General features: G+C 61.2%; 7 protein-coding genes across 7 annotated transcripts; 4 read left to right on the forward strand and 3 right to left on the reverse strand.

Moving 5' to 3' along the window:
• Positions 1 to 335: 335 nt before the first annotated feature.
• Positions 336 to 4287, forward strand: RHTO_03681 (DUF221 domain containing protein; the record flags this gene model as incomplete). The annotated part of the gene is made up of 13 exons (XM_016417350.1): positions 336 to 669; positions 733 to 871; positions 927 to 993; positions 1052 to 1126; positions 1181 to 1438; positions 1514 to 1564; positions 1624 to 1763; positions 1826 to 2101; positions 2158 to 2288; positions 2347 to 2457; positions 2518 to 2876; positions 2933 to 3000; positions 3060 to 4287. 13 exons carry the CDS (start codon positions 336 to 338, stop codon positions 4285 to 4287), a joined length of 3237 nt encoding a protein of 1078 aa, XP_016271266.1.
• Positions 4288 to 4927: 640 nt separating this feature from the next.
• RHTO_03682 (NADPH-dependent diflavin oxidoreductase 1) lies at positions 4928 to 7410 on the forward strand (the record flags this gene model as incomplete). The annotated part of the gene is made up of 12 exons (XM_016417351.1): positions 4928 to 5113; positions 5182 to 5318; positions 5385 to 5522; positions 5579 to 5887; positions 5942 to 6069; positions 6123 to 6298; positions 6354 to 6503; positions 6560 to 6668; positions 6728 to 6871; positions 6932 to 7050; positions 7112 to 7203; positions 7263 to 7410. The coding sequence occupies 12 exons, from the start codon at positions 4928 to 4930 to the stop codon at positions 7408 to 7410; spliced, it is 1836 nt and encodes a 611-aa protein (XP_016271267.1).
• Positions 7411 to 7619: 209 nt separating this feature from the next.
• On the forward strand, positions 7620 to 10154 carry RHTO_03683 (Defects-in-morphology protein 1-like, mitochondrial protein; the record flags this gene model as incomplete). Its single annotated transcript, XM_016417352.1, has 7 exons — positions 7620 to 7826; positions 7898 to 7917; positions 7980 to 8052; positions 8110 to 8397; positions 8454 to 8818; positions 8878 to 9996; positions 10052 to 10154. The coding sequence occupies 7 exons, from the start codon at positions 7620 to 7622 to the stop codon at positions 10152 to 10154; spliced, it is 2175 nt and encodes a 724-aa protein (XP_016271268.1).
• A 131-nt stretch (positions 10155 to 10285) lies between these two features.
• RHTO_03684 (RAD26-like SNF2 family DNA-dependent ATPase) lies at positions 10286 to 15637 on the reverse strand (the record flags this gene model as incomplete). The annotated part of the gene is made up of 18 exons (XM_016417353.1): positions 10286 to 10842; positions 10903 to 11187; positions 11246 to 11304; positions 11364 to 11479; positions 11534 to 11640; positions 11699 to 11852; positions 11909 to 12048; positions 12104 to 12167; positions 12228 to 12444; positions 12501 to 12629; positions 12682 to 13019; positions 13074 to 13231; positions 13289 to 13337; positions 13397 to 13624; positions 13685 to 14356; positions 14410 to 14735; positions 14792 to 14950; positions 15007 to 15637. The coding sequence occupies 18 exons, from the start codon at positions 15635 to 15637 to the stop codon at positions 10286 to 10288; spliced, it is 4389 nt and encodes a 1462-aa protein (XP_016271269.1).
• Positions 15638 to 16253: 616 nt separating this feature from the next.
• RHTO_03685 (MFS monosaccharide transporter) lies at positions 16254 to 18791 on the reverse strand (the record flags this gene model as incomplete). The annotated part of the gene is made up of 11 exons (XM_016417354.1): positions 16254 to 16463; positions 16535 to 16623; positions 16685 to 16742; positions 16801 to 16990; positions 17115 to 17301; positions 17371 to 17737; positions 17800 to 18037; positions 18096 to 18195; positions 18277 to 18435; positions 18488 to 18570; positions 18652 to 18791. The coding sequence occupies 11 exons, from the start codon at positions 18789 to 18791 to the stop codon at positions 16254 to 16256; spliced, it is 1821 nt and encodes a 606-aa protein (XP_016271270.1).
• An 876-nt stretch (positions 18792 to 19667) lies between these two features.
• On the forward strand, positions 19668 to 21252 carry RHTO_03686 (tRNA-dihydrouridine synthase 4; the record flags this gene model as incomplete). The annotated part of the gene is made up of 8 exons (XM_016417355.1): positions 19668 to 19767; positions 19835 to 19857; positions 19925 to 19986; positions 20045 to 20349; positions 20409 to 20559; positions 20610 to 20865; positions 20922 to 20966; positions 21022 to 21252. 8 exons carry the CDS (start codon positions 19668 to 19670, stop codon positions 21250 to 21252), a joined length of 1173 nt encoding a protein of 390 aa, XP_016271271.1.
• A 172-nt stretch (positions 21253 to 21424) lies between these two features.
• Positions 21425 to 24455, reverse strand: RHTO_03687 (atp binding domain containing protein; the record flags this gene model as incomplete). Its single annotated transcript, XM_016417356.1, has 12 exons — positions 21425 to 21582; positions 21640 to 21735; positions 21793 to 21885; positions 21958 to 22498; positions 22570 to 22874; positions 22933 to 23360; positions 23426 to 23517; positions 23575 to 23635; positions 23719 to 23838; positions 23903 to 23979; positions 24053 to 24270; positions 24338 to 24455. 12 exons carry the CDS (start codon positions 24453 to 24455, stop codon positions 21425 to 21427), a joined length of 2307 nt encoding a protein of 768 aa, XP_016271272.1.
• Between the last annotated feature and the right edge of the window lie 68 nt (positions 24456 to 24523).

The raw sequence follows: 24523 nt of genomic DNA on the forward strand, positions 1-24523 counted from the left end.
GCGTATGAACAGGAGAGGGTTCGTTCGAGTTCGAGGCGTGTTGCGGGCGATGCAGCTCCCAGGGGGTGCAGGCGCGCAGTCGAGAGCTTGCACAGGACGACCCGGGCACTGGAACGGCGCAAAATCGCTATCGCCTGAACGGATCTCGCTTCAATCACCTTGAACCCTTGTTCCGCAACGAACCGCATGAGCTGACCTTTTCCTCGTCCCGTACGCCCGCAGACTCATCGACACATAGACTTTCCTCGCTCACGTAGACCCTCACGACCTGCTCTCCGCGCTGCGACACACCTTACCGCTCGCGAACTTCCCTCGCCCTCCTTCATCCCGCCAAGATGAGCGACGCGCAGGAAGCGACCAACGCCATCTTCGATGCGTACGAGTCGCGCCTGACCCGTATCGGTGGACCGGCTGTCGGGATCCAGTTGGCCTTGATGGTTGGCGTCGGTCTCGCAGCCATCATCGGCTTCTCTGTCCTCCGACCCAACAACTCGGTCGTCTACCAGCCGAAGCTCAAGTATGCCGCCGACGATAAGCGGCCGCCGAAGATCGGGAAGGGCATCTTTGATTGGGTCAGGCCGGTCCTGACGCTCAAGGAGCAGGAGATGATGGCCCTGATGGGACTGGACTCGGTCGCCTACTTGCGGTTCCTGCGCATGTGCCGCAACAGTGAGTTTCGCAATCTGCTCGCACGCTCCGTCTCGCTCCGCTAACTCACTCGACGCCGCGCAGTGTTCATCTGCATCGCCGCCTTGACTTGCGCCGTTCTCATCCCGATCAACGTTGTCTACAACCTCCGATACGTCAAGGAGGACAACCGCAACTACCTACTTATCCTGACGATGAGCAAGGTCAAGGGCAACTGGCTTTGGTGCGTACGGATCCGCTTTGCCACTGTTTGCTTCGCTAACTCGAGCATTCCGCAGGGCGCACGTCGTCGCCACTTACGTCTTGACCTTCATGGCCTTCTTCTTCATCTGGACGAACTATGATGTGCGTCGCCTAGTCTCTGCTCTTTTTGGGGCCTGTCGGCCGACTTCCTGCACCGCAGGCGATCGTCCGGCTTCGATGGCAGTGGTTTCGCTCACCCGCCTATCAGGACATGCTCTACGCTCGCTCGCTTATGGTGAGTGCGCAGTCATCTCTGCGAGGAATAGGTGCTCACCTCCCTCGCCCGCAGATCACGCAAGTCAACAAGAAGTTCCAGACCGACGCCGGTCTCGCCGGCCTCCTCGCCTCGCTCAACATCCCCTACCCGACCAGCGCCGTCCACATTGGCCGGCGCTTCGGTGCCCTGCCGGCGCTCATCAAGAAGCACAATGAGGCGGTCGAGGAGCTCGAGCATGTCTTGACGACCTACTTCAAGAACCCGGATCGGTTGCCTACGCAGCGTCCGGTCAAGCGCATCGGCGGACACATGGGCTTGGGCGGGCAGAAGGTTGATGCGAGTGCGTTGAGACCATGCCTCCCGTCTCACCTTCGTAGCTTGGCGCTGATTTGCCTCGCTCCGCAGTCGACTACCTTACCGAGAAGATCAAGCGTCTTGAGCAGCGCATCGATGCGAGTTTGCCGCGCCGGTTCTGCAGACTTTGCCGTTGCTAAATCGCGTTTCTCCTTCACCAGGTCGCGCGCGCCCAAATCCACGAGCGTAAGGCCGAGAACTACGGTTTCGCTTCGTTTGAGTCGGTCCCGTACGCCCACATCGTCGCCAAGACGCTTCGCGGCAAGCGTCGTCACGGCGCACACTTCGACCTCGCTCCTCAGTGCGTTCGCCCGCTCATCCTTGTGCATCGCGTCCACGAAGCTGATGACTTTGCGTCTACAGGCCGAAGGACTTGATCTGGGACAACTTGCAGATGACTGACGCTGCGCGCACAAAGAACAAGTTCTTCGGCGGCATCCTCCTCGTCCTCCTCTGCGGCTTCTACACGATCCCGCTCGTCGCCGTCGCCCTCCTCGCCAACTTGGCCGCGCTCTCCGCCTACGTTGGGTTCATCAACACCTGGGTCTCCGACTATCCTTATCTTTTCTCCGCGTTTGTCGGTATCGTCCCGCCCATTCTCACTTTCCTGCTGCAGATGATTCTCCCGATGATCATTCGGTGTGTTCAGTGCTCTTTCACTCGCAAAGTACCCTGCTGACGCCCTCCACGAACAGGTGGATCGCCTCGTTGCAAGGCGCGACGACCCACTCTCAGTCAGACCGCATTGTCACAGCCCGGTACTCGGCCTTCCTCTTCATCACGCAATTCATCATCTTCTCGCTTCTCGGAGTCATCGTACAAGTTGGTGCGTCTGCGCGGTCCCCTCAGTCGCCACCTCGTACTCACCCTCCCGCTTCCCGCAGTCTCGCAAATCGTCATCCAGATTCAAGGACACGCCTCGGCTAGCAAGATCTGGGACTACCTTCAGACCGTGCCGGACAAGCTGCAGAACACGTACATGATCCAGTCGACTTGTCCGTCTTGGCTCCCCTCGCATCCACTTCACGCCTGCTGACAGTGTCCTCCTTGCGCAGATTGGTTGACCGTCTTCCCCCTTCGCGGCGCCTCTGCATGCTTCGACCTCGCCCAGATCATCTCCCTCCTCGTCGTCTGGTTCAAAACGCGCATGTTCGGCCGCACGCCCCGCGAGATCCGCGAGGCAACCAAGCCGCCCTACTTCGACTTCCCCGTCTACTATTCGAACCACCTCCTCGTCGTCGCCGTCGCCATGGTGTATGCGCCGATCGCGCCGCTCGTCGGTCTCTTCGGCGCGGGCGTCTTTGCGGTCAGCTACTATGTCTACAAGTACCAGAATCTTTACGTCTCGGTGCCGAGGACGGAAACGGGCGGCAGGCTGTGGAACGTCGTCGTCAACCGCGTCTTGACCGCGTTGGTGCGTCGCTAGGGTCCGTTTCGAGTTTTCGCGGCTGACCTGGGGCTTCTCCGCAGATCCTCATGCACATCTTCATGGCCGTCTCAATCGGCTTGCAGACCAACTGGTTCTACGCCATCGCGCTGTGCGTCAATACCGCACCCCTTATCACGAAGCATCCCGCTAACCGCTCCTCACCCACAGCGCCCCTCCAGCCGTCTGCGTCCTCATCTTCAAGATCATCCTCGACCGCAAGTTCATCGACCGCTTCCGCTGGTACATCCCTGGCGAGGTCGAGATGGCCGAGGTTCACATGCACCGCGCCGACGCCCGCAAGAATCGCCTCGAGAAGCGCTTCGGCCACGACGCCCTCTCTGAACCGCTCTGGACGCCCATGCTCCACAAGAACGTCCAGCATCTCCTGCCGACGATCTACAACGGCCGTATCGAGCAGGGTGAGACCAAGGTCGGCGGCAAGACGGTCGAGCAGAACGTGGCGGGTGGCCTTACCTTCGCGATGATGGAGGCGCACGACCTTACGGTTGACCGAGCGGCATACCTCAGGGAGCGTGAGGAGGACGAGATGACCATCTCGACGGCGTTCAACAACCGCGCGCACCGTCCGGGCGCGCCGAGTGTCGCAGGGACCGACGTCGACGACTACTTTGCTGGGCGTCACGCTGAGTACCTCAAGCACGGCGCCGCCATGAGCCGCTCCGGCACGCCGTTCAACCCTGGCACGCCCGAGGAGCTGCCCGCCGAGCTGCAGCGGATGCCGACGTACGACGACCAGACGCCCGGATCCTTCTTCGGCATGGACGGCCGCACTACGCCCAACGCCTCGACCGACAACCTCATCCAGCACGCGCAGCCCTACCAGTACCCGCCTTCGTACTCCTCACCGGATCGTTCTTTGCCTCACCACGCTCGCGGCATGTCTGGCTCGCCTCGCATCGGCGGTCCTCCCGTCGGCCACCGCACGAACGCCAGCCAGACGTCCTTCTCGAGCCTCTCGGGTGCTGGCGCCTACGAGCCGGGTATGCAGCAGGCGCACCCGCTCGACCTCGCGCAGTACGGCCGCCAGGGCCCGCCACCTCCCGTCGGCATGGCTCGCGGTCCCGGCGCCAGGTCCGCTTCGGTGGACAGCTACGCTGGTCAGTGGCAGCCGCAGCACACCGCGGCAAGGTCCCAGCAGTCTATCGACTTTGCCTACGGCGGCGCTGCTCCTCGCGGCGACCCTCGTCGGATGTCGGGACCGTACGGCGGTGCTGGCGGACCGCAGGAGCGGCTGGCGCAGGGCGTGAGCGCTGCTCCAGCGGCATACGGTGCGGCGGCGTACGCCGACTTTGGCAGCGGCGGCGCGCCGAGATATGCCCCGCTGAACCCTGACGGATCGGAGTCGACGGAGTACCTTCCGCAGCGAAGGCGCTAGGCGCTCTCTCTCATGGACACTTAACCCTCTCGCGACACCCTCGCAATATGCCTCTCTGTTGACCGGACGACGGCCTCCCTTACACAGACACTCTTACGCTCCCTCTCACGCGTAATGTTTCCCCTCTCGCAAAACTTGCATTGCATGCTGTAGCCATTCCCCTCGTACGCTTCGCGCGTACGGACTGCCTGGCTTAAGCAAGCTAGAGAACCAGCGGCAATCACGACGAGTCGAGGAGAAGGTGGACTCTGCAACCAATCTGCGGCGCGTGTGCTGCTGGATCGGAAGTGTCTACAGGCATACGAAGCTGTAGGGCGTCCTACAATGGCTGCCAGAGGCGTCTGGGTCGGGTGAGGAACGAGCGGTGATGGAAGTTCGGGTCGAGAGAGGTGGTCGTCCGGTGCCGTGAGCACGATCGGAAGCGCATGAGCGCAACTTGCGGATCCGCTACGACACCAGCAGACAGCCTGGCGAGCGAGCGATGTGAACGGTTCTTGACGAAGAGAAGCGGCGAATTGTCAACCTTCGACCACCTCCTCGCTCCGGCTCTCAACGACGCTGACGGTGCTAGAGCCGCACGAGCGTTTCCCACAAACCCCTGGCGACCGCCTGCGACGCTCCCTCCGCCCTTGACCTTCGAATGAGCTCCACCTCCCTCGGCAACGGAACAGCACCCAACTCGCCCCTCCCGCTCGACAGCCGTACCTTTCTCGTGCTTCATGCGTCGGTGACGGGAACGGCCGTCGATGTGGCCGAGCGGATCGGGCGAAGAGCGAGGCGGGAGGGCTGGGCGGTTACAGTCAAGAGTGTTACTGAGTTCAATCAGGTGCGCCAGCTGCGCTTCCTTTACAGTCTTCGGACGTTCGAGCTGATCAAGAAGCACGAGTCACTCAGGCGGAACTGCTCGAACACGGCCTGATCGTCTTCGTCCTCCCGACAACCGGCAACGGCCACACTCCGCCTCAATTCGTGCCGTTGTGGACAGCCTTGCTTCATCCTGGTCTTCCACCAGACTTCCTCGAGGACTTGAGGTGCGTTTTGAGCGTATGGAATGCCAGAGGCCGAGCTGGACCTGACTGACTCGCTTGGAAACGCAGATACGCCGTCTTTGGACTCGGCGATTCGAGCTACGGAAAGTACAACTGGGTCGGGAAGAAGCTGTCGCGGCGGCTAGACTCGTTGGGCGCGCATGCTGTCGTCGAGCGAGGCGAAGGCGACGACCAGAACGAATGGGGGTGAGCCCCGTTGCTTCCATTCTCGCGATTCTCGCTGACCCGCTCCGCTTTGACAGCGTCGAGTCGACGTTCCCCGGCTGGCTCGACCAACTCATGGCGTCAATTGATCCTCTATTCCCGCCTGAAGCCGGCTTCACCTCCCATGCCCTCGACACCGTTCCTCCTCCACGGATCCGGCTCGAGAAGGTAGGGTCTACCTCGGCCGCCAACGGGCACACCGAGCAAGCGCCGCTTCTCTGGACCGAGGACGCTTCTTGGGCCAAGCTTGTCAGGAATGAGCGGGTGACGGCGGAGGATTGGTATCAGGATGTGCGAGAGGTTGAGCTTGAGCTGGAAGGCGTGCAGGATTCGGAGCGGACGCGCCTGTATGTACCCTCGCTTACTTATCGACTAGACACGGCTAACGCCTAGATGTATAGGTATGCTGCAGGCGACGTGCTGGAGATCCGCCCGCAGAACTCGAAGGAGGACGTCGACCGCTTCCTGGCCTCGACTCGATGGACCGAGATCGCCGACGAGCCGTTCCTGATATCGCCGACAAGCTCAGGTGTGTTGCTCCCCCGCACATGCTGGAAACGGGACTGATGCTCTTGCCGGCAGATCAACCTCTTCCCCCTCATCTCCCGACCCCCTTCCGCACGACTATCCGATATCTCCTGACCAACGAGCTCGACATCGCGTCCGTACCCCGACTATCCTTCTTCGAGTGGCTGGCCTACTTCTCCGAGGGCGACATGCAGGAGAAGCTGCGCGAGTTCTGTTCGCCTGCTGGACAGGTGCGTGCGAGTCTTTCCTTCACCCATTCGCGCATGCTGAACCTCGCCCGAGCAGGACGACCTGATAGACTACACGCTTCGACCTAGACGAACGATCAACGAGGTCCTGTACGAGTTCCGCTCCGCCAACATCCCGCCCGAGTACATCTTCGACCTTCTGCCGCTTATACGACCTCGCGGCTTCTCCATATCCTCCTCACCGGCTGTGCGTACCTCGTCAACGTCATGCGCCGACGATGCTGACGAATCCCCTCGCTGCAGTCTCACCAAGGCAAGGTTGACCTTCTCGTCGCGATCGTCAAGTACAAGACGATCCTCTCAGTCCCCCGCAAGGGTCTTACAACATCATGGCTCGCCTCGCTCTCTCCTGGTGCGCTTCCGATCGCCTAAATCCCGCGCCGTCGGTTGCTCACCGCCGTCCGCCTACAGGTTCTCGCGTTCCCGTCCGCTTCGACAAGTCTGGCCTGCTACGGTTACCACCAGGCGACCCTCCGCTCATTATGGTCGGACCTGGTACGGGCGTGGCACCGTTCCGAGCGTTGATGGAGGAGCGCATTCGATGCGGAGCGAAAGGTGCGTCTGCTCGCCTCTCTTCCTCTCCCTGAAAGCTGACCGGAATCTGGCAAAATGCAGAGAACCTCCTCTTCTTTGGCTGCCGGTCCGTCAGCAAAGACTTCTACTTCAAGGCGTACTGGGACGCGCTGGAGGAGAAGGGAGACTTGACTTTGTCTGTTGCGCCGAGTCGGGACCAGGTGCGTACTCTCTTCCTTCTCCAGCTGCAAGATGCATCACTGAAAAGGCTTTCGCTTGCAGGAGGACAAGGTCTATGTGCAAGACCGGATACCGGAATACGGCGCGCAGATCTGGGACTACCTGAACCGAGGCGGCTATTTCTACGTTTGCGGGTGCGTCGCTCCGTCCTCTCGCTCCATCGATGGCCACTGACATTGCCTCGCTTGCACAGCTCGTCAACGAATATGCCCAAGGCGGTCAAGAAGGCGATGCTGGGTGTCTTCCAGCGCGAGGGCGGCATGGCGGACGCGCAGGAGGCGGAGCGGTACTGGGATCGGATGGAGCGTGAGGGCAGGTTAGTAGAGGAGACGTGGGGATGAGATGCAAGCCTGACGCGGGTTAGGCATATGACCTTTGAAGTCGAGGAGGTCCCCTTGTCTCCTCCCGTCTTCCGATCTTCTTCGGGTTATCGAGAGACAGTGTGATTACTCTGTAGGAGTGTACAACCTGGACTCGTCGCTTGTCGGTAATTTTCCGGATGTCAACCCCGTCGATGGTTGGCTTTTCCCTGTTGACCTTCGTCCGCGACATGCTTCGAGCGCGCCGATGCCTGGCTCCGCTACAGACTCTGACTTCGGACCCGAGCTCGACTACGACGATGCTCTCGAGGCGCAGCTTCTCGTGCTCGAGCAGGACGGTGGCGATGGCGATCGAGGCAGCAGGACGAGGCAAACCGCTCTACGGCGGGTCGAGGTGGAGATGGAGGATGGAGGAGGAGGACGAGAAGTCCGACAAAGTGATTCTGCCGCGCACTCAGACGCTGTCGACCTCGCCCGGGCTCTCACTGACGGCGACACCTTGATGCAGGACACTCCGAGGAGTCTGTGGTGCGTCCACCTCGTCAAACGCGCCCTTGGTACGCGTAGACTGACTCGTTGCTCTACTGTAGGGAGCAATTCCGACGGCATCGCAACTGGGGCGCTCTCTCCGTCAGCGACCTCTCGGGTCCATCCTGGTGCGAGGTGGGGAGGACAATCACGCTGGCTCGCAGTTTCCCAGGCTGACTTGCTCGCCGACAGGTCCAACACAGCTATCGCCTTGCATCGAAGCCGTACCTGCCGCCGTCTGAGCGACCTGCGACCATCACGACCGCTTCCGGCGCCGAAATCGCCGTCGACAAGCACCGCACCGTCAAGCGCGAGAATGTGCTCATCAAGGGCCGAAACGTGCACAAGAAGATCGAGAAGCAGGTGATGGGCGACGTGCAGGAGGTTCAGGTCGACGTCACGGGCAAGGAGGAGTGGTGGGCGCTTCGGATCCTGAATACGGTCGTCGGTCTCGAGGCGCTTCTGACGACAGGTCGCGTGGTGCGTCAGCGTCTCATTCACCGCTTGACTTTCCAGTATTGATCCACTTGTCGCAGAGGGAGCTCCCCGTCGTCGGATGGGTCAATGACTTTCTCGTCTTCGGCGTTATCGACGAGGTCGAGCGTCGCGAACTATCGCCGCTTCCCCCGACGCCGGTTCAGACGTCCGACGACTTGAAGGCGAAGCCTAGACGGACGCCGAAGAAGGGCAAGAAGGGCAAAGATACGCCCGCGACTCCGACAAAGAAGGACGAGCAACAGAAGCTCACGTCGTTCTTCTCGCCGAGTCCATCCCCAGCAAAGCGAGGCGGAGTGCTCGACTTGACGCAGGACTCGTCTCTCGAGGAGTCGGAGACGGAGCAGACGACTCCGGTCGAACCGCAGCCTCGATGGGGATTCGTCCTGAGCGATACCAAGACTCGGTGGGTTGCAGACTCGTGTCGACCCTCACTGTGATTGCTGACTCTTCGTCGTTGCGCAGCTACAAGCGCTCCATCCCGCCGCCGACCGAGACTCGCAGCACCCGCCTCCAGCTCGGCCTCTACCACCGCCTTCTGTCCTCCCTTCTCCAACCTGAGACCGCTCCTGCAGCGAAACAGGTCGCCGAGCCCGCCTTCTCCTGGACTCGCCTCTACGCCGACCTCTCGCTTGACCCGACTACCCCCCTTTCGAACGGCTTCCTCGACTCGATCGCGCCTGTCATCGAGGGATCCAGCCTTGAAGAGTCGCTTGGCGAAGCCGAGACACTAGGAGATTTCGTCGGTGTGCTCTCGAAGTACGCCGACATGGTGAGAGGCGGTCGGCAGCGTGTCTTGGAGGACGAGGTCGAGGTCGTCTACCGCATGCGTGGGAGCTCGTCGCCCGTGCGTCACAGTGCGCCACCGCCGGCACCAGCACCGACACAAGCAGCGTTGCCGGCGAACGAGGATGCAGACCTGCAGCAAGCCATCGCTGCGAGCCTTGCCGACTCTGTCGACAGCCAGCCGAGCGAGTCGTCGAGCGGAGGATACACGAGCATCCTCGACATCTTGTCAAACGACGAGATCGATGTCGAGCTTCGAGGCGGAATAAGCATGTCGGCGCAGGAGCTGCCGATGGAGGATTCGCAGCTCGAGGACTCTCAGCAGCCCTTCCTCGCCAACCCTTCCCTTCCGCTACCTGTCGACCACCTTCCTCCGTCTCTCACCGACGACCCGTCGTCGTCTGCACCTCCCAGTCCCGGTCCTTTCGCTCTCCCCCTCAACTCGCAAGGGCGGGACGACGCGGATGTAGCCCCTGCAGCAGCCTCGACCCGGTCATCTCGCTATAACCTGCGCGACCGCTCTGCGGCTGCTGGAACCTCCGCGACTCCGTCCGGGGAAGTGCAGCGACCGGGACCGATTCTAGACGACCGACCGACGGCGACTCCCGCTGCGGTCTCGTCCACGACAGCTTCGCTCGCGTCGCGCTCTCAGACCGCAGCAGATCCAGGTCTCATCGGCGTCGAGAAGATCAAGGTCGATGCGGACGAGCTCTCAGCCTGGCTCGCAAGCATCACGGCGTACTGGAAGGGCGAGCGCGAGCCGATTGGAGTGCGGGTGACAGAGGTCAACCGGTGTCGGTGCGTTCATTTCGCTTTCACTTTGCCTGCACGGTCACTGACACCCCACGCGCAGCTTCTGCGAGTTCGAGGACGGATGTGAGTGGCGGGCGGCGAAGGCACTCGAAGCGATGGAGGCAGCGAAGGCGAAGAGGGTGGCACGAGCATCGGCTGCGTAGGTATCGAGCTCTCACATGTTGTTGTTGTAAGACGTTCGCCCCAGCGTGATCGGTAAATGCGGCGGAGAAGTTGCAAGAGAGAGCAAAAGAGCGGCAACAACACAAGCAAATCGGGTAGGCTACAGAACGGATCACTTCTCCTTCTTCACCCTCCAAGCGCGCACCACACTCTCCAACTTCGCCCTCTTCGCAATGCCGCTCATCGCGTTCAGCTCGCTCATGAGCTTCTGCGCACCGGCCGACCCTCTGTACCCACCAGCCTCGAGCACTTCGCCGATTCCGACGTCCGGCGGCAGGTCAAAGTCGCTGAAGAGGCTCGCCGCTTCCTTCTTGACCTTCTTGGACGGCGATGGTCCCGGCGCAGCCTTCTTCCTACCGCGAGCGAGCGGGTCCCATCCCGAGTCGTCGTCGTCGTCCACAATGGCGGACGAAGGCCGCTTCTTCCCCTTCGTCTGCATCTTGGCGGATGCTGCGGGCGCAGCGGAGGAAGCGCGACTGGCTGGCTGCGAGGCGGCTGCCTTCGCCTGACCTTGCGTTTGGAGAACGTGTCGGCCGCGCAGCGTCTCGATGGCGGAACCGCCAAGCGTCGCGTCGCTCTGAACCTTGAAAGCGCCGCCGAGGATGTTGGCGATCTTGGCCTGCTCCTCGAGGAGCAGCTTGTGACGAGCGGCTTCTTCCGGTGTCATCGCTGCGAGAAAAGCAGAAAGAGGTCAGGTGTGCTCGTCCTGATATCGCCCGCGAAACGCACTGTTCGTCGGCTCAGCCTTCGCGCTGTAGCCCGTAATCTCGGCGACAACCTCGTCCGGATCCGGCTCTTCGACTTTGGCAGCTTTGGCGTCGTCGGCGTCGAACAGGTTCGTGTTGCGGAGGGCGTACTCGAGCTCGGTGAGGTCGGCGCGTCGGATCGACATCTCGGTGAGCGACATGTTCTCGTTGAACTTGAAGATGTTCTTGACGCCCCACAGCTCGCCGGCTTGCTTCTTGCCCTCGCCTTCGACGCCGGTGAAGAGACGACGCTCGGCGCTTGCATCGTCTGCGGGGAGGCGAAGTAAGCACACAAGTCTTCGCTTGGAGAAGCGAGGTGGACGAACAACTCGTGTTTGCGATGCTGCGCTTGTACTGCTGGCGGTTGTAGATGAGCTCCTCAAGGCTGTGGGCGCACAGAGATCAGTACGAGGGATGGACGGGAGAATGCACGGCGGAACGTACGTGCCCGCGCCGATAAGGCGGTAGACGTTGACCTCGCGCGTCTGGCCGAACCGGTACGCTCGATCCATGGCCTGCAGGTCGTGCGCAGGGTTCCAGTTCGGGTCGAAGATGACGACCTGCGAGAGAAGGAATGTCAGCTTTGACACGTGGGCGAGTTGAGCTGGACGAACGCGATTCGCCGCCGTCAAGTTTAGCCCGACGCCGCCGGCACGCGTCGAAATCAGGAAGCAGAACTTCTCGGAATGAGGGTCGTTGAACTCGTCGACGAGCGGCATGCCTGCGAACGGGCGAAGTGAGTTGGGCAGGCGGAGCGGCTAGCGTAGGTTGGCACGCACGGTCTTCTTGCGGCGTGCTCCCGTCGAGAACGATGTACTCGTAGCGCGTGTGCTGCATCAGATTCTCGAGCAAGTCGATGATCTTGAGCGACATCGTGAAGATGAGGACCTTGTCGCCTTGGCTGTGCCAGATCTCGAGCAGCTGGCAAAGGATCTGCGAGAACAAGGCTTAACTGGTGCTTCTTCGATTTGCGCGGGATTGCGACGCACCGTCCACTTGCCGCACAGGTTCGGGTCGAGGAAGGCCATCGGGCCGGGCGTACGCTTCTCGAAGTCGTCGGGGAAGGCGGCGCGAGCCCACTCGAGATCCTGCTCGTATTTCGTCGGGTTCGTCGTCTTATCCTCCTTGTCTGTGCGGTATGAGTTGATCAGTTCGGCCGGCGACCGCCCGAGAGACGCACGAACCTGGGTAGATCAGTCCGAGATGGTTGCTGACCTTGGCGAAGAGCGTGATGTACTTGAAGATGAGCTGCGCACGTCCGTACGTCAGCTCGACGCTTCTTCAGCCTAGCCTCCGCAGAGGACGCACCTTCGTCCACTTTTGGTCGCAGCAGGACCCGCGCTTGTACGGCTCGTTCTTCTCGTCACGGCTTCCGCACGGGCAGGGCTCGTCGGCCGTCAGGATAATCTTGACCTGCTCAAGCCTGAGGAGGTTCTTGTAGACGTCCTTCTGGAGCGCCGTGAGCGGGCACAAGACAATGTTGTCGGTCTTCTTCGGAAGCTGGATCTTGACGCTTTCCTTCGTCCTGCGGGACCAGGGGGTCAACCGCTCGTCCCGAGCTCGTGCGCAATCGAGACGCACCTGCGCAGCCAAAAGTGCGGCAAAAGCCTGCCAGCGAGAGCGACTGCACGCGAGCGGCCGACAGCGATCTCGTCGTCCGTTGCGGTAGCCTGCTGGGCATACTTGATCGGACGCGAGACGAGCTGGTTCCTGCGAGAGGGCCGAGTCAGCGTAACCCAAGAACCAAGAACTCCAGACACACCACTGCGAGTGAGTGCCAACTCGTCCTGGGACCGCCCAGTTCAAGATGCACCAGAACTCGTCAAGCCTGTTCTGAATGGCCGTGCCGGTAAGGCCGTAGCGGAAAGGCGTCGGAAAGCGGTGCAACGCGATCGTCGTGTTGGACTTGGGGTTCTTCACGCGATGAGCTTCGTCGACGATGACGATGGAGAAGTCTCGTGCGGCAAAGTCGTCGATGTTGTTCCTGACGCCCTCGATGCTGGCGATGACGACATCGAGATAGCCGCGGTCGAACCTGTTGAGGACGGCCTTCTTGTCGCTGGCGGTCCCTCCGTAGATCCCGACGTCGAAATAGCCCCACTGATGAGCGCGTGTCAGCGAAACTTTGCAGCTAGTTAGGAGTGACGTGCTCACCGTGCGGAACTCGCGCTGCCAGTTGCCGACGACCGAAGCGGGACAGGCGATGAGGCAAGTCAGGCCGAGGTCGGTAGGCTTGAACGGCTCGTCAGCGGCGAGGTCGTTGATCGCGTCCTTGCGCTTTCCTGCGTCGGCCTTCTTGAAGCCGGTCTTGTCTGCAGGAAGACGAGTGAGTCAGGCCAAAGCGTCGAAGCAGCGGCGACTGCACGCACTCATGATGGCGGAGAGGAAGGCAATAACCTGGATCGTCTTGCCGAGGCCCTGCCAAGCGATGGAGCGTCAGCGTGTGAGACCACGAAGAGAGTGCCGAACGGACGCACCATGTCGTCGCCGAGGATGCCACCAATGCCCTTCTTGAACTGCCCGTACAGGAATTCGGCGCCTTCGCGCTGATACGGACGAAGGAACTTGTTGATTGGGGCCGGGACCTGAGCGGTGTCGCCCGGAACGTTGGACAGCTTGTGTGGACCCGTGTTGGCTTGGGCGGCGCTTGTGAGAAGGAACTTCGGGCGACCCTTGCGGACCGGTTGCGGCCACGCCATGCAAGACTGGGCGACGAGGACGGGTCAGCTGTGGAACGGGAGGAGAGCTGCGCAAGGTCAACGCACCTGCTCCTTCTCTCGAGCGCTCTTCTCCCAAATCGGCAGCTCGTCCTCCTCGACATCCTCTTCCTCGTCATCGACCTCCTCCTCGCGCCACAAATTCTGCGCCTCGAGCTCCCTCGCCATCTTCTTCTTCCGCTCATCCGCAATCTTCGCCTGCGTCTCCCTGCGCCTCTCCTCCTTGCGCTTCAGGTCCTCCTCCTCACGACGCTTCGCCTGGGCAGCCAGCAAGCCACGAGTAAAGTTGTCGACATCCTCGTCCGTCTCGTCCGCTTCTTCGACCTTGGCCTCCGTCTTGACGTTCACGCTGCGAGCAGCAGCACCTTGCGACTGCGAGGAGCCGAAGGACTGTCGGCGATCCTGCGACTCGGCCTTGACAGACGTCAACAGTGGCGAAGGACCGGACGACTGCGATCCTGGATGGACGTGTGCCGGAAAGTGAGGCGCGAGCGAAGCCTTCGGCGCGACAAACTCGACGTCGGATCCCTCCGTGTCGGGTTCAGCACCGCTGTCGAAATCCTCGTCGACGACTATCTCCTCAATCTTGGGTCGAGGCGCAGACAGCGACTTGTTGTACGCGGACGGGACGGACAGAGGAGCGCGAATGACCGGCTTAGCCTCGCCCATGTCGGCGTCGGCGTCCTCCTCCTGCGTGGACGGCTCCTCGTCGTCGCTTAGCTGCACGCACGAACGTTAGTACACGTCGACAAAAGGCGAGAGATCGGGCGCACCTCGATGACGGGCTTCTTGTCCTCAATCGCGCCTCGGACGGCCTGCTGTCGCGGGATGACAGGCTTGACATCTTCGTCGCTGTGCGCAACCTTGAGGTACGGGGGCGGCGAAGAAGAGGGTGGTTCTGCTTTGACGGTCAACGGGCGAGCTGGCGCAATCCTGCCGTTGAACTCGCCCATCCCGCTCGAGTTCCAGTCCGTGTCGATGCTGGCGTCGCTCGGCTCGTCCGAATCGGTCGCATTGAGCGCAGCGCCGAACTTGTTCTGCCGTCGCTCGTCGTTCGAGTCGGAATGCTTGCCACTCTCGACGACCGTGATCTTGATGTCTGTTCGCTCAGTCCGTCAGCACGCGTATCACGCTAAGAGAGAAACCCGGACGCACCGAGAAGACGAATGAGCGGATTGTACTTCATCTCGAGTCGCTTGCGGCGGGCGGACATGCGGTGCGGGTGCTTCGTGTCGACCCAGCGGCGCGCGAGATGCCGTCGAACCTCGTCCTCGTCGTCGGCAAGGTCGCCCGTCTCGCGCATCATACTCATGACTGCATTGTGTGAGTCAGCTGAGTGACTAGGTAGGAGAAAGAGCGAGACGGCGAACCATCGTTCGCGCCTTCGCTGTCGCTGCCTGTCTCCGAGACTTTGATGCCGATGTTGGCTGTGATCTCCTTCATCTTGGCACCCTTCCTGAGCGTCGGCTTCGTCATCTTCGATCCTTCGTCGTCGCTGTCGCTGCTCTGCACAACAGCCCGACCTTTGCCCTTCGAGGCGAGAGCCGCCTTGGACTTGGCGAGCTGGTAGACGGCAGCCGCGTCCGGCTTCAGTTTAGGAGCGCCCTTCGCCTTCTCCTCGCCCTTGATAGGCTTCTTCAGCGCGTCTGGAAGCTCTTCGCCGCGCTTCCTGTAGTCCTTCTTAAGTTCCCTCCTCCTCGCCTTCTCCTCCTTCAGCTGGATCGCCGCCGCTTCAGCCTTAGCCTCGCTCCTCGCCTCCTTCTCGAAATCTGATTCAGCCGACGAGCTTGTCCCAGCGCTCCCGCCGGCCCGCAAACGCCTCCCCACACCGCCTCCTGCCTCCGACTCTGATGAAGGCGGCGAACGCTTCTTCCTCCTGCGCGGCGGGCTGGGCGACGAGCGTGGGGTGGATCGAGAGGATGTGCTGGCCCTATTTGAGCTGGCCGCGCCCGTCCGCGTGGTCGTCCTGGCCTTGCTGACGACGCGACTTCCGAACGCCATCACCGACTCGTCCGCCTCGAGACAGCGCCGTCGGGCGTGGCGCGCGAGTGTACGACCAGGCAGGAGTAGCTAGGAAGCTGGACAGGTCTGTCAGAGAGCAGCAGGCGGTGTTTGAGCGAGCGAGTGAACAGGCAGAAGTCAACTCGCGGAATTGACATCGCAAGGTGACCTCGACTGCCTCTCCACGCCTTCCAGTGAGTTGTGAAGCGGGCGCAGTATGTCTGCATGTGTCAGAAACTACGGTCCGCCCGAGGAGGCGTCGCACGGAGCTGCAAGACTCGCCGTCCGTCCTTCCTCCTCATCGACTGCGATATTTGCGCAAGACTCTCAACCTGGTCGCTGGAGGCAAGCTGGACGAGTCCGCTCGCTCGCAGGCACAAGCCACCCGCAAGGTCGCAACAGGCGAAGGATAGGCAGGGACGAGATGTCAATCCAGAGATCCAATTCCTCTACTTCTCGAGGACGAGGAAACGTATATCCAGAGTCGGGTATCTATCAAGTGTATCGAGAGAAGGATGCTATAGACATTGACGCGGGAGTAAAGGAACATATACACGCGGTTGTTTGGGGCGTCGGCGAGCGCGATAAATAGGCTCGGGAGGAGAGCGAGGTGGTCTTAGACCTGCGCGTTGGCAGCTGTCGTACCGCCGATGGACTCGCCGCCGATGGCACGCTCGGCGTCCGACGGACGGGTAGGCAACTCGTCCTCCGGGTCGAGGCCGAGACGAGCCCACTCGGCTTGAACCTCTTTGGGACCCATCTTGGGCATGTCGTTCGCCATCTTGACGTAGGAGACACCCTCGACGTAGCCCTTGGCGAAGACGAGCTGTAGAAGCGATTGTGAGCGTCAGTGAGAGGAACGAGGAGATGAAGAGAGGAAGAGGCGGGAGAACTCACGTCAATCTCCTCGAGACTGCGACCGGCGGTCTCCGGGTAGAAGTACCAGATGATAGGCAAGAAGCAGAGGTTGATTGCGCCGAAGAAGGCTGTAGAAACAAAGACGAGTGAGTCGGGAGCGCTTGAGTGAGAAGAGGAGAGCAAACGAACCGAAAGTGCCGACGGCGGTGGAGGCGAGGAAGGGAGGCGTGAACATGACGACGGTAAACTGTATCGGGAGCAGATCAGCGTCTCTTCGATGCAGGAGGGAGAGAAAGAGGGCTCACGTTCCAGAGCCAGTTGTTGATGGTCGAAACGGCGTTGGCGACGGTGCGGGTCTTCAACGGGTTGATTTCCGCTGGGTACAACCAGGGGAGCTCAAGCCAAGTGAAGCCGAAGAAGGTCAGGTAAAGGAAGATGCCGACGACAGCTCCCTTCGAGGCGCCGGTGCTCTTGTCGGGGATGAGGCACGCCATGCTGCACGGAGGCGCGAAAGTTAATGTCCGACGTCTCTTCAGAGTGCTTGTGAACCGGTGAGAGCGGGCGGAACACCCGGGGAAACGTCGGGAAGGAGGAGGAGAAGGTCCGGAAGCAAACTCACATGAGGAACATCGACAATGCCTGTCCCCAGGTTCCGATGAAGTAGAGCTTGCGACGACCGGCCTTGTCGACGAGCGGGAACGAGATGCACGCCGAAAGGGCGTAGACGGTCGCGAGAACCGAGCCGAGGATGAGGGAGAGCTTGCGGCCGAGTCCGAGGTACTCCTCGAAGATGGGGGTCGAGAAGTCTGCGAGTGCACGCAAGTAGCGTCAGTAAGGAGGAACGAAGGGCGTAGATCGGAGGAACCCGGACGCACAGATGACGGCGTTGCAGCCACCGACCTGCTGGAAGAACTGCGACGAGGAACCGAGGAGGGCGCGGCGGAAGTGCTGCGTCGGGCCGTTGGTGATAAGGTCGCGCTTGCGCTGGCGCGTCTGGCCCTCGAGCGAGTCGCCAATGATCTTGAGCTGGAGGAGGACGGTCTCGTCGGTGAAGTGGGCGGGCTCGAGAGCGGCGATAACGCGCTGCGCCTCGACGTAGTGTCCCTTTGACACGAGCCAACGGGGCGACTCGGGGAGGAACGCGATGAGGGCGACGAGGGCGACGGCGAAGATGGCCTGGAGCGCGATGGGAACACGCCACGACGTCGAGTCCGGCAGGTAGGAGAAGCCGAAGTCAATCCACTGCGTAGAGCGAAAGTGTGAGCACGGAAGAGAGGCGGGGAAGGACGCGCGAAAGGACGAACGTAGGCAATCATCGTCCCGGTCGAGATCATGGCGGCCTCGATAAAGACGGCAAAGCCACGGGAGTGGGCTTTGGCGCACTCAGCATGCCAGGTGGGGATGGTCGAGGTTTCGAAGCCGGTACCGAGTCCGGTGACGATACGGCCGATGACGAACTGTCCGCCGGCCCAGTGTCCGCGGAAAGCGGTGACTTGGATCAAGACGCCGAGCAAGAGGACGAATGCACCGATATACATCATGCTGTGAATGCGATATTGTCAGTCTGAAGCTCGAACAGGCGCAAAGAGGGCAGACGAACCGACGACGACCAAGACGGTCTCCAAACATGAGGGCGAAGATGGCGCCGCCTAGGCAGCCGACTTCGTAAATGGCGACATAGAACGCTTGAAGGACAGAAGCTGTGTAAGGAACGGGAGAAAGTCAGCCGGAACTTCGGGAGGAATGACTCGCCGCAAGGGTCGGCCAGGAGGAGAACGGACCTTTGTAGGCGCCTTGAACGGCGGCGTCGCAAGCAGGGAAGACCGAGATGAATTGAGGTGCGGAAATGAGACCGGACATTACACCCTGGTCATACCTGCACGAGGAAAGATGGGAGGTTAGCCGTGGCGAAGCGGGAAGCGGCGAGAACGTTGCGGAGGCTGCCAACGATGCCAGATAGATGAATGAGGACGCCCCCGAATAGGCAGAAACCCATGCTCGCTGCAAGAGTAACGAGTGCGCCAAGCTTGTTGCCGCTTGTGCCCATGTAGGTAGGGACGCCATCCGCGTTGACACTGTTCGGGCGACAACAACGTCAATACAGGTAGTTCCGAGTGTCGCAACGACGATAACCAGCGTGGCAAACGTCGACGCACGGTGTACCTTCAGGAAGGGAGGCGACGCCGTTCCATCCGGGCTTGGTGGAGCCTTCGCGCGAAGGAGCGGGCGAGTTGTGCGCGAACTCGCGCTTCTCGCCCTTCTCTTTGAGGTGGAGATGTTGGTCGGCGACGCTCATGTCGACGTCGTGTAAGCTCGAAGGAGAACGAAGGAGGAAGAGGGAGAGGAGCGAGAGAAAGACGCCGGACGAGAGACGGCAAAGCAGAAGGCACGACCGGGGTCCCCCCCTCCGCGCTAGTTTCTTTTCTGGTCGAAACTCCACTCGACAAGCACCCCTCCCTCCGCGCTTGCCCCCGCGACCACCGACAAACGCGGAGAGATGGAGCAGGCGCCCACTCTCCCTGCTAAGACCCTCTCTCTCGCTCGCCGTCGTCGCTGTCGCTGCTGCTGGGCGTCTCGAGTGGCTGTTGCTGTTGATGCGCCACCGTTTCGCACCCCGCTGCTCGAGCTCACCGATCAGACTTAGCGCGTCGTGAATCCTTCGTTCGGCCAGCAACATGACGTTGACTGCTCGCCGACTCCGGGGCGTCCCGCTCGTGTGAGTGCAGAGTTCATTTTCCCGGCTTGGCTATGACGCAACACGAAGCCGTTCGCGTTCGAGCCGATTCTTCACGAGAGTTTGCGTGCGGAGGGGAGGGTCGTGCTCGACGAGGGCGGACCGACACTTTGCCGCCCTGCGTCGGCTGATTCGCTGTTGAACAACTCGCTTACATAACCTGTCGGCCGGACTGCACTCGTCCAGTCGTCCTCGCCGTGCGAGCGACGAACGCTCCTCGCCCCCACGCTGGCTCGCCAAAGTCCGCTGCTTCGCTGCGTTGCGCTAGACAAGCTTCGTATTTCTAGCGCAAGCAAAGCCGAGCGAAGATCCGCCCAGCAGCGCGGTGCGCAAAGCCGAGCGAAGATCCGCCAAGCAGCGCGCCCGTGCTGCTGTTTGGAGCCGAGCTCGTCCTTGCTTGCTTCATCCTTCACGCCTTCTCGCCCGTTGAGTCGCGAGATGCCGCACTCGGTCAACGTGGACGAGGTGCATGCTGCTGCTGCCGAGGAGTTGCTGCCGCAGGACATCCTGCGCGAGTTCGACGGGGTCAACGCTTGTGGTGCGTTTCGCTGGATGCTGATGAGGCCGCGGAGCAGGCTGACGGGAGGGGATGCTCTGCTGAACAGCTCCGATGGTTCGCTACGGCAAAGTGAGCTACCGCTGCGACCTTTGGTTTGTCACTCGTCCCAAGCTGACATCTCCCTCCCACCTACCAGCTGCCGTTCCGAGCGCTCGTCTCGCAGTACGAGACGCACCTCGTGTGGACGCCCATGATGCTGTGCGTGCTCTGCTCAGTACCTACAAGCTCCACCACTGACGAGCGACATGGCATGCAGCGCCGCCGAGTTCAGTCGATCCGCACTCGCTCGAGATAGCGACTTCACCACCTCGTCGACTGAGCGAGGCTCGTTCTACCTCCCCGAGACTCACGCCGGATCACCCGTCGCCGAATGGGATCCCTCGCCTGAACCGCGGCGCGGGTTGCACTCGCTTTCGAATGGCGGAGGAGCAGGAGGAGGGAAGAGGCGGCGGAAAGTCAAGGGTCGGTTGATCATACAGTTCGCGGCGAACGATCCGGTGCAGCTGGCAGATGCGTCGGAGCTGGCGAAACCTTGGGTAGACGGGATCGACCTGAACTGCGGTGCGTACGCTTTCGTTCTCCTCCTCCTTGTCCTCCTCCTCACACGCTCGGCTTGACAGGCTGTCCGCAGAAGTGGGCCTTCCAGGAAGGGATTGGCTGTGCGTTGCTGCGCAAGCCGGACTTGGTGCGGGACCTCGTGCGCACGACGAAGCAGCGGATAGGCTGGGACTTTCCCGTCAGCGTCAAGATCCGAGTGGACGATGACCCGACGTGCGTCCCGATTCTCTACTGCTCATGCGCTCGCTGACGTCGACGTGCAGCCGAACGAACGAGCTCGTCTCAAACGCCATAGCCGGCGGAGCCGACTTCATCACCGTACACGGTCGAACGCGCCACCAATCCTCCGAATCCTTCCCCGTCAATCCCGACGCAATCGCTTTCGCTGCGTCGTGTGCGAAGGGCGCCGTGCCGGTCGTTGCGAACGGAGACGTGTTCACGAAGGAGGATGGGGAGGAGTTGAGGAGGAAGACGGGAGTGCAGGGGGTTATGAGTGCGCGGGGGTTGCTGGCGAACCCGGTGCGTATCGACAAGTCACGTACGGGTGTCTGCGCGCTGACGGTCTCGTCTCTCAGGCGCTCTTTGCGGGTTACTCGAAGACCCCGCTCCAGGCCGTCCAGGTGCGTCCTCTCTCCTTCTTCCCCTGTTTTCTCGCTCACCCCCTCTGTCGCGCAGGAATTCCTCGACCTCTCCATCTCCACCGGCCTAATCTTCCCGCTCTTCCACCGCCACGTCGCGTACATGCTCGAGTCCCGCTTTGCGAACAAGAAGGACGGGATTGGGTTCAATGGGTTGACGAGTTATGCGGGGGTTATGGATTGGTTGGAGGAGGCACAGATGGTCGAGCTTGGAGGTGGGAGTGGGGTGGCGGGCTTGCAGACGGGTGTTGATGGGTTGCGAGTGTAGTGAGGTTCAGACGCTCTCGCAGCTTAGATCATTGGTCGGCGTCGATAGAAGCGGAGCAGTTGTCGTTGTACTGTTACGCACCCTGCATTCTCACGCACATCGCGACTGTCACTCGAGTGAGAGCGGCATTACAAGGAGATGCAGTCGTTTTGAACTCTCTGCGAGTTGCAGTCTACGCACGCACTCTCGCCGCGACACCTACAATCCCAACATCCCACTGCTCCTCTACCGCACCGCCAGTCGCGATCCTTCCGACCGGGACGAATGAGAGCGCTGGTCTCTGCGAACTTGACGAGTTGAGGCCGCAGAGGGAGGAGGCTAGTCGTTCGGCTGTAGCAGGCGACTGGTTAGTGGCGCACTGTGAACAGGAAGAGGACGTGGGCGCACCCTCGGATTGGCTCAGTCGCGAAGACTGGTAGAAGACCTTGAGCGAGTGGATGGCGGAGGAGTCGACGGAAGGGAGCGGGTGTGTATCTGATTCTCCTGCACGTCGAACAGCAGTCAGAACGCTTCTTGTCATTAGCGAGAACAGGGACGAACCTTTGTGCGCGGCGAGGACGAAGGTAACGAGTTTTGAGCGCGGCGGAGCCTGCGAGCATTGGTACGAGACGAAGCGACCGCTTTGGTTCGACACTGTTCGCGCAGGAGAGAGTCAGGCTTGCCCGAGACGCCGCAATAGGTGGAAGAAAGGATGATTTAGCGCACCTGTAGTCGACCGCACCCAGGTCTCGTCCTCGCCAAACCCGCTACGTTCATCCTCCTCGTCATCCTCGTCGTCCTGCAGCATCTCTGGCACGTCCCACTCCGCAACCCACTCGACCTCCGCATTCCTCGGTAGCGCAGCCGCCTCAACGGCCAAGAACGGCGCCGTCCGCACCCTCTCCTCATCCTCTCCATCGTACTCCGCGTCTTCCACCAATAGATACGTCTTCTCGCTCGCTTCCCATACCGCACGAGCTGCAGCAACCCGCCGCCGCCACTCAATCTCGGAGGAAGAAGTCGGGGCGAACCAGCATACGCCGTGTGAGGCGCGCGCTTGAATGCTTGACGAGGTGAAGTGTGTTTGGGGAGAGGGAGGCGCGGAGGAGCGGATGATGCGGTGGAGGTGTTGGAGTGAGAGGGAGAGGTGGGAGGAGATGTCGGAGGCGTCGGCGGTCGAGGAGCTTGAGGAGGAGGGGGAGGGAGGAAGCGTGAGCGACGCCGGGATGAGCGGGATCTGCCCTGCAACGAAGAGTCGGCCTCCCGTCTGTTCTGGCAGCCGTCAGCGCCTGTACGCCCGAAAAGACGGAGAAGGAGAGCGAGGAGAAAAGGGCGCACCTTGACACTCTGGCTGTACGGCCCGATATTCGCCGGCGCCCAGTAACTCAAGCTCTGCACATGCAACGCCTTCCTCTCTTCCCTCACATTACTCTGCGCAACCTTCGCGACGCCTTCCAGCTTGACCCTCCAGTTTCCTCGTCCAGGAACGGCAACGCAAGCGCGAGTCGGAGGAGACGAGCCGAAGTAGGTAGAGTAGACGGCGTTGATGCGTGGGAAGAGCGCCATAGTATCGGCGGACGGGGAGAGTAGGACGGTAAGGTGGGCGAGCGACAGGAGGGACGTGTTGTGCGAGTTGAGGAGCGCTGTCGAGGCAGGAATGTCAGCCTGGTCCGGGAGCGGTTCGAACAGATTCACAGGCACCTTGCAACGCCGCGAAACAACTTCGCACCTCCTCCTCGATGGAGATTTCCTCGCCTCGCTTATCCTGCGCCGCGAGTACTTCGCCGAAATAAAGCCACCCGTCCTCCGTCAAGTTCGACGACGGTACACCCTGCCCTCCCTCTTCATCTCTCACACCGCCGTCCGCTGCAGCCTCGTCGCTCGCCTCCTCCTGGGCTTTGACCGCCTCATACGCCTTCCTCCCCTCCGCCTTCCACCTGAAACTCGCCTCCTCCCAGATACCCGGTACCCCAAGCTTCACCTCCCTCTTCACCCGTTCGCGCAGCTCTTCAAAGGTCTCCTGCGCGGGCACATCGGGTTTCGGCGGACCGAGAGAGAGGGAGTCGAGGTGGAGATGGGCGACGGTGGAGAAGGGAGAGGGGTCAGAGACGTGGAGGGTGTACTTGTCGCTGTGAGTATGCGCAGGAGATCAGTCCTGCGCGTAGGAAGAGAACAGGGAAGTCGGACGGCTTACAGGTTGACGCGACGCTTGAAGAGCGGGCAGTCGAGCGTAAAAGTCTCGTATTCGCCTCCTTCTCCGCAGACATGTAGCTCGTAGCGCTTGTTCTGCGACACGGAAGAGTCAGCATTCGGAACAAATCGCTTGGTAGAGACGCGACGGACCAGACGATGTAGAGTCGGTTCCATCTCCTTGAGCGACTTGCCGAGATGCTCGACCTGCAACCTGTGCCCCGTCGGTGTCCACAGCCATCAGCGATTGTCCCATCAAGCTCATTCGTCTCAGCAGGCGCAAAGCTCTCAACGCACCCAGCTCCCGCAACCTTGACCAGCACGCTCTCCATCCCCGCCTCGACCATCTCCCGCAAAAGCTCTGGCTGACTTCTTTCCCAAAGGTAGGCGAGGGGCGTAAGACCGAGACGAGCGCAGCTGGCGTAATAGTAGAGCGAAATCAGCGGTGAAGGCGAGGAAGGAGGCAAAGGCTGAGACGCACACATGCTCGACTCGTACTCGTTGGTAGTTCGAGAGGATTGCTCCGACTGATACGCCTTGTACTGACGGCATCGCTTCCTGCACAGATGGCGCAGCGAGAATACGTCAGCCGGAGACTGACTTTCGCATCGCCCTGAGAACGGCTGCACACCTTGACCTCCTTCAACAGCTCGTACAAGTCCTCCGTCTCGTCTCCATCGTTCTCCTTCTGCTTTCCCTTGTCCTTGCCCTCGCGTGTGCCATATTCTCCGCCGACGTTGACCGCAGTCCCCTTGATTGCTCGGCTGAAGAAGGGTAGGTCAAGAGCCTGAGCGAGAGTCGCGAGGCCAGAGTGCCCGACGGTCTGGTACATGAACGAGTCGAGTTCATCTGGCGAGAAAGACGCTCAGGATCAGCTTATGCGGCCTCAGCAAGCGAGTGAAGAAGCGAAACGCACCTTTCCCAGCTGGCGGACCCAGCGAAGCGACTGCGACTGGCTCGTGTCCGTTCGCTACGCAGTGCAAGAGGTTGTACACGCTGTCCTTGCCGCCCGAAAGGAGTGCGACTGTCTTCATCGCGAGCTGTTCGGAGAGCAGGAGGAGTGGGGAGGTGAGCGCGTCGACGGCGGCGTCTCCTGGCGAGC

Source organism: Rhodotorula toruloides, assembly GCF_000320785.1.
Source record: "Rhodotorula toruloides NP11 unplaced genomic scaffold Scaffold22, whole genome shotgun sequence".
In the NCBI taxonomy this organism is placed as follows: Eukaryota; Fungi; Basidiomycota; class Microbotryomycetes; order Sporidiobolales; family Sporidiobolaceae; genus Rhodotorula; species Rhodotorula toruloides.